This window comes from Rhinopithecus bieti, unplaced genomic scaffold, assembly GCF_001698545.2.
Source record: "Rhinopithecus bieti isolate Rb0 unplaced genomic scaffold, ASM169854v2 scaffold_41082, whole genome shotgun sequence".
Lineage (NCBI taxonomy): Eukaryota > Metazoa > Chordata > Mammalia > Primates > Cercopithecidae > Rhinopithecus > Rhinopithecus bieti.
Window position 1 is genome coordinate 98,868 of NW_016817890.1, and position 7,597 is coordinate 106,464.

At 45.3% G+C, this 7,597-nt stretch overlaps 1 protein-coding gene across 3 annotated transcripts in view; it reads left to right on the forward strand.

The window, feature by feature from the left end:
* The window catches only part of TAF12 (TATA-box binding protein associated factor 12), a 39,993-nt gene that overhangs the window by 27,541 nt on the left and 4,855 nt on the right, over positions 1–7,597 (forward strand). For all 3 annotated transcript variants that reach the window (XM_017856462.1, XM_017856461.1, XM_017856463.1), the window contains 2 exons: positions 1,062–1,139; positions 6,608–6,722. In XM_017856462.1, the coding sequence (XP_017711951.1) occupies positions 1,062–1,139; positions 6,608–6,722 (193 nt within the window). The remainder of the gene's footprint in view (positions 1–1,061; positions 1,140–6,607; positions 6,723–7,597) is intronic.

Genomic DNA, 7,597 nt, shown 5'->3' on the forward strand with positions numbered 1-7,597 from the left:
CTCCCTCCCTCCCTCCCTTCCTTCCTTCCTTTCTTTCCTTTCTTTCTTTCTTTCTTTCTTTCTAGACATGAGGTCTTCCTGTGTTCCCCAGGCTGGAGTGTAGTGGCACAATCATAGCTCACTGCAGTCTCCAACTCCTGGCCTCAAGTGATCCTCCTGCCTCAGCCTCCTGAGTAGCTGGGACTACAGGCACAGATCACTGTGCCTGGCTTTCTTTTGATCACTTTTTAATGGCATATGTATGTAACATGACATTTCCTTTATGAAGCCTGCCCTCAGGGAGCTTTTAGCCTATTAAATCAGAAACAAGGAAGTGTATAAATATGCACAATGATAAAGGGTGCACAGCATGCTGTATGCCAAACGAGGAAGTAAGTGGTTACCTTTACTGGGATGGGCTAGGAAAAGCATCAGAAAGAGGCACCATGAGCTGAGCAAGAAGGAAGAAGGGAGGAAGAGCATGTACAGCACTTTGGGAGGCTGAGGTGGAAGAATCACTTGAAGCCAGGAGTTCAAGAGCAGGCTGCACAACATAGCGAGATCCTGTCTCTCAATAAAAAATAAAAAAAAATTAGCCGGGTGTGGTGGCACGTGCCTATGGTCCCAGCTAGCTGGGAAGCTTAGGTGGGAGAGCTTGGCAGTCAAGGCTGCAGTAAGCCATGTTCATGCCACTGTACTCCAGTGGGCAATAGAGGGAGACCCTGTCTCAAAAAAAAAAAAACTTGTCTAAAGGCAAGGGGCATGGTACAATTTGTGGTGGTCAGAGAATTGCAAATTTCTTCATGTAGAGAGGCACAGTGAGAAAAAGACATGAGGCTGAAATATACTGCCTGACAGCTGGATGCTGGCCTGTCTTCAAACTGCTCTTTCCACCTTTCCGTAAGTTACTTCTGTCTTGAGAGTATTGTCTTATAGCAGCATAGTCAGGTAGGCCAGACTCTGAACTCATTGTAAAGTGAAAACTAAAACCAACAGTTTGATAGCCTTTCTTCATTACAGGGTAATGATTTGTTTCGTTTCCTTAATACTTGGTTGAAAAGTCTTCTCCCAATTAACTTTAGGTATTGACCAAGAAGAAATTACAGGACTTAGTAAGAGAAGTGGATCCTAATGAGCAGTTGGATGAAGATGTGGAGGAGGTAAGGTGGGGTTGGGTACCCTAGAAACTGGTCCCTGAGAACTGGTATAGCATAGTGGTTAAGAGCACAAACAGGCCAGATGCAGTGGCTCATGCCTTTTGAGAGACCGAAGCAGGAGGATTGCTAGAGCTCAGAGGTTCAAGACCAGCCTAGGCCATATAATGAGACCTTGTCTCTGCAAAACATTAACAAATTAGCTGAGGCCGGGCGCAGTGGCTCAAGCCTGTAATCCCAGCACTTTGGGAGGCTGAGACGGGCGGATCACGAGGTCAGGAGATCGAGACCATCCTGGCTAACACGGTGAAACCCCGTCTCTACTAAAAAATACAAAAAACTAGCCGGGCAAGGTGGCGGGCGCCTGTAGTCCCAGCTACATGGGAGGCTGAGGCAGGAGAATGGCGGGAACCCGGGAGGCAGAGCTTGCAGTGAGCTGAGATTGCGCCACTGCACTCCAGCCTGGGCGACAGAGCGAGACTCTGTCTCAGAAAAAAAAAAAAAAAAAAAAAAAATTAGCTGACTATGGTGGCGTGCATCTGTAGTTCCAGCTACTAGGGAGGTTGAAGTGTTCTGAAACCCAGAAGGCCGAGGTTGCAATAAGCCAGGATTGCACCACTGTAATAAATAAATAAAATAAAATAAGAGCACAGACAAATCTGCATTTGCTTTATACCCAATAATTGCTGCTACTTTTGCCTGTTAAAAAGGCATAGTCTGTTGCTCATAGGCAATCACTTTCAACAATTTTAGCTGTTTCTGTAACATTCTTCCGTATTTCTAAGTAATATACTTAAACGAGATACTCTTTGACCCATTAATTTTATAATATTCTTTTTTTTTGAGATGGAGTTTCGCTCTTGTTGCTCAGGCTGGAGTGCAGTGGTGCAATCTTGGCTCACCTCAACCTCCACCTCCCGGGTTCAAGCGATTCTCCTGCCTCAGCCTCCTGAGTTGCTGGGATTATAGGCATGCGCCACCACACCTGGCTAATTTTTGTATTTTTAGTAGAGATGGGGTTTCTCCATATCGGTCAGGCTGGTCTCGAACTCCTGACCTCAGGTTATCTGCCTGCCTCGGCCTCCCAAAGTGCTGGGATTACAGGTGTGAGTCACCGTGTCTGGCCAATTTTATAATATTCTGTTGATTCCCTATTATGGTAAATGAGAATTTTTTACACCACTCACATATGTACCATATAACTTTCTTTTTTTATTTTTATTTTTATTTTTTTAAGACAGTCTTGCTCTGTCGCCCAGGCTGGAGTGTAGTGGCACGATCTTAGCTTACTGCAACCTCTGCCTCCCAGGGGTTCAAGTAAGTGATTCTCCTGCCTCAGCCTCCCAAGTAGCTGGGATTATAGGCATGTGCCACCACACCTGGCTAATTTTTGTATTTTTAGTAGAGATGAGGTTTTGCCATGTTGGCCAGGCTGGTCTCAGACTCCTGACCTCAGGTGATTCACCCACCTCAGCCTCCCAAAGTGCTGGGATTACAGGCATGAGCTATCATGCCTGCTGGCCCATATAACTTTCCTTACTGTTTTTCTTTTTTTTTTTTTTGAGACATAGTCTTGCTCAGCCACCCAGGCTGGAGGGCAGTGGTGCTATATCAGCTCACTGCAAACTGCATCTCCCAGGTTCAAGCGATTCTCCCACCTCAGCCTCTCAAGTAGTTGGGATTACAGGTGCACACCACCATACCTAATTTTTGTATATTTAGTAGAGACAGGGTTTTACCATGTTGGCCAGGCTGGTCTCAAACTTCTGACCTCCAGTGATCCACCCGCCTCAGCCTTCCAAAGTGCTGGGATTATAGGTGTGAGCCACTATGTCTGACCCTGGCTATTCATTCTTAAAGAATCACCTGCTGGGCAGGCATAGTGGCTCACGCCTGTAATCCCAGCGCTTTGGGAGGCCGAAGCGGGCGGATCACAAGGTCAGAGATCCAGACTATCCTGGCTAACACAGTGAAACCCCATCTCTACTAAAAATACAAAAAATTAGCCAGACATGGTGGCGGGAGCCTATAGTCCCAGCTACTTGGGAGGCTGAGGCAGGAGAATGTTGTGAACCCAGGAGACGGAGCTTGCAGTGAGCTGAGATCGTGCCACTGCACTCCAGCCTGGGTGACACAGCGAGACCCTGTCTCAAAAAAAACAAAAGAATCACCCACTGAAAAGCTGATTTGAAGCATAATTGACGGATTTGGCCCAGTAATATATGGATAAATGTTTAACAACCAGCTCTTTGGAGGAAAATGACCAATTTGCAGTGCTTTATTATTTCTGTGATGTAACTATTTCTACCAACATGACATCACTAAATACAAACTTGGGAAAAGAGGTACATAATTGGCTTTTTTTTTTTGAGACGGAGTCTCGCTCTGTCACCCAGGCTGGAGTGCAGTGTCTTGATCTCGGCTCACTGCAAGCTCCGTCTCCTGGGTTCACGCCATTCTCCTGCCTCAGCCTCCCAAGTAGCTGGGACTACAGGTGCCCGCCACCTCGCCCGGCTAATTTTTTGTATTTGTAGAGACGGGGTTTCACCGTGTTAGCCAGGATGGTCTCGATCTCCTGACCTCATGATCCGCCTGTCTCGGCCTCCCAAAGTGTTGGGATTACAGGCGTGAGCCACTGCGCCCAGCCCATAATTGGCTTTTATGAGCTGATCTCGGTTCACTCTAGCAGACCACAGTCTTGATTGACTTCAGAATAATTTGTCCCCAAGTCAACCTTCCTAATGGAAGGTTCCCTAAATGTCAGTATCTGTGAGTCTTTTCTCTGGAATCATTCAATATCTCCAGAGAAAATTTCAGTCTCCTATCTTGAGAGTTTATCCCTTAGCTTCTTTTTTTTTTTTGAGATGGAGTCTTGTTCTGTTGCCCAGGCTGGAGTGCAGCAGCGTGATCTCAGCTCACTGCAACCTCCGCCTCCCGGGTTCAAGCTATTCTCTTGCCTCAGTCTCCTGAGAAGCTGGGACTACAGGTGCACGCCATCATACCCGGCTAATTTTTGTAATTTTAGTAGAGACGGAGTTTCACCATATTGGTCAAGCTGGTCTCGAATTCCTGACCTCGGGTCATCCACCCACTTCGGCCTCCCAAAGGGCTGGGATTACAGGCATGAGCCACTGCACCTGGCAATATGTTTTTTTTAACTGTCATTTTAATGGGATTAGGGAGGGACAAGAGGTCAATTGATCTGCTGTTTAATCAGAAATCTTTCTCTTAGATGGTGTGCATTTGGTTCCCACAGTAAAGATGACAATGAGTTAATGGTCCACCAGAACAAGGAGTTTTGTATCTATGGTTGTAATTTTAGTTTGTTTTGGTTTGTCAGCAGAGGAAGCCATGGAGACTATATCAGTTTTTTCATGTGCGTGCATATTTATTTATTTGTTTGTTTTTGAGACGAGGTCTCTGTCACCAAGGCTGGAGTGCTGTGCCATGATCACAGCTCACTGCAATCTCGACTAAGTGGACTCAAGCAAGCCTCCCACTTCAGCCTCCCAAGTAGCTGGGACTACAAGTGCATGCCACCAAGCCCAGCTAATTTCTGTATTTTTTGTAGAGACAGGGTTTTGCCATGCATGTTGCCCAGGCTAGTCTCGAACTCCAGAGCTCAAGCAAACCATCTGCCTCGGCCTCCCAAAGTGCTGGGATTATAGGAGTGCCTCATGTAGATATATAGATTTTTATCTTCAGAATTCTCATCCTTCTCTTCACACAGTCCAATAATAATTGATAGTGATGTGGAAAGAACTCAAGATTTAGACTCAGAACCCTCGAGTTGGAATCCTGGTTCCTCTGCTTTCTCTCTTTCTTTCTTTTTTTCTTTTTGAGACAGAGTCTTGCCCTCTCACCCAGGCTGGAGTGCAGTGGTGCAATCTCGGCTCACTGCAACCTCCACCCCCCGGGTTTAAGCGATTCTCCTGCCTCAACCTCTAGAGTAGCTGGGATTACAGATGCCCACCACCGTGCGCAGCTAATTTTTTATTTTTAGTAGAGACAGGGTTTCACCATGTTGGTCAGGCTGGTCTCAAGCTCCTGACCTCAGTTGATCCACCTGCCTTGGTCTTCCAAAGTGCTGGAATTACAGGCATGAGCCACTGCGCACGGCCCTTAGAGACTGGATTTCACCACGTTGGTCAGGCTGGTCTCAAGCTCCTGACCTCAAATGATCTGCCCACCTCAGCCTCCCAAAGTTCTGGGATTACAGGTGTGAGCCACCATGCCTGGCCTCTATTTATTTGTTATTATTTTTTAAATTATTATTATTGGCTGGGCGCGGTGGCTCAAGCCTGTAATCCCAGCACTTTGGGAGGCCGAGGCGGGCGGATCACGAGTTCAGGAGATCGAGACCATCCTGGCTAACACGGTGAAACCCCGTCTCTACTAAAATACAAAAAACTAGCTGGGCGAGGTGGCGGGCGCCTGTAGTCCCAGCTACTCGGGAGGGTGAGGCAGAAGAATGGTGTAAACCCAGGAGGCGGAGCTTGCAGTGAGCTGAGATCGCGCCATTGCACTCCAACCTGGGTGACAGAGCAAGACTCCGTCTCAAAAAAAATAAAATAAAATAAATTATTATTATTATTTTTTGAGACAGAGTCTTGCTCTGGCATCAGGCTGGAGTACAGTGGCACGATCTCGGCTGACTGCAACCTCCACCTCCCGGGTTCAAGTGATTCTCCTGCCCCAGCCTCCCAAGTAGCTGGGACTACAGGCACGTGCCACCACACCCAGCTAATTTTTGTATTTTTAGTAGAGACAAGGTTTCACCACGTTGGCCAGGATGGTCTCAATCTCTTGACCTCATGATTCGCCCACCTCAGCCTCCCAAAGTGCTGGGATTACAGGCGTGAGCCACTGCGCCCGGCCTATTTATTTTTAAATACAGATGGGGCTCTTGCAATATTGTTGGGCTGGTCTCGAACTTCTGACCCCAAGTGATCCTCCCAACTTGGCCTCCCAAAGTGCTGAGATTACAGGCATGAGCCATTGTGCCTGGCCTTCTGCTTTCTACTTACATGGCCATGAACAAATTAGTCTCTCTGAGTCTATGAAATCCTCTGTGGAATGAATAAAATCCATGTCCCATTTTCTTCACAGGATTATTGTAAGGACTAAGTGAGATAATGGAAACAAAAGTGCTTTTAAGATACTGTGAGTGAGGAATTCAAATGATTCACTTTTATTTTCTCACTAATAAATAAAGATATGGAGGGTAGGGATTGGGTTAGTTGATTACTGCTGGGTAGAAATTATATGCTCAGTAAGGTATGAGTTGCACTCAACCTAGGTAATGTTTCTTTTGTCCTTCTCATTCCTCTTCCCCACCTTAGCCCAAATGCTGATTCCAGCCTTCTACTAGAAAGCCTGACTAAATACGCAATACAAGCTGAAAGCACTTGTCCCAGCAACAGGAGCCTACCCTGCCAATGTCGTGCTGACTCTCCCCACTTTACCTTCCCCAGATGCTGCTGCAGATTGCTGATGATTTTATCGAGAGTGTGGTGACAGCAGCCTGTCAGCTTGCACGGCATCGCAAGTCCAGCACCCTGGAGGTGAAAGATGTCCAGCTGCATTTAGGTATGTGGTCTTGTTTCTCCCTGAAGTATATATTCAACTGCTTCTTCAGAACTGCCAGGGAAAGTGTAGTCAGAAGACTACACTGTAGTCTGCCAGAGTCAGACTTTTGGGTGCTGGGATTTATGTATTAATTCAATAACAGCACCAAATAGAAAAGAGAAATCCATCTATGGTAGGGAGAATGAGCCCAGGCATGGATTTGAAACCAGATTCTGCCACTTTCCAGCTGTATCAGCCTATTTTTCCTACCTAGTATCTCTTAGAGTCTGTTTCCTCATTTGTAAAGTGAGGATCATAATATCCTCCTTACAGAATAATTGTGAGAATTATAGACTATGTCTGTAAAGTGACTGGCACAGGGCCTGCACAAAGTAGGATCTAGTAAATGTAGGTACTATTATGTCTCCACCATTCAAATGAAACTGTTCCTTAGTGTTCCCTTACAGTTTTAGCTTATTTATGCATTTTCCCCAAGTTTATAATCATACATACAATTTTATATTTTCCTTTTCTACTTAACAGACACTAAATTTGAGTTTGAGTTTTTCTGGGAGATACTCAGCTAACAGTGATAACCATAATCACTTGGAAATGAATAAGCAGCCCTCTGCATTGGATACAATGTGATTAAAAGAAAGATCAGTCTATAACTGTGTATGTGTGTGTATATATATGTATATATTTATGTGTGTATATATATTGTATATATAATTTATGTTTGTATAAATATATATAATTTTTATATGTTTATATATACTTTATATATATTATACTTTATATATAAATAAATATATTTTTTTTGATCAAGTCTCACTCTGTCACCCAGGTTAGAGTGCAGTGATGCCATCTCGGCAACCTCCACCTCCTGGGTTCAA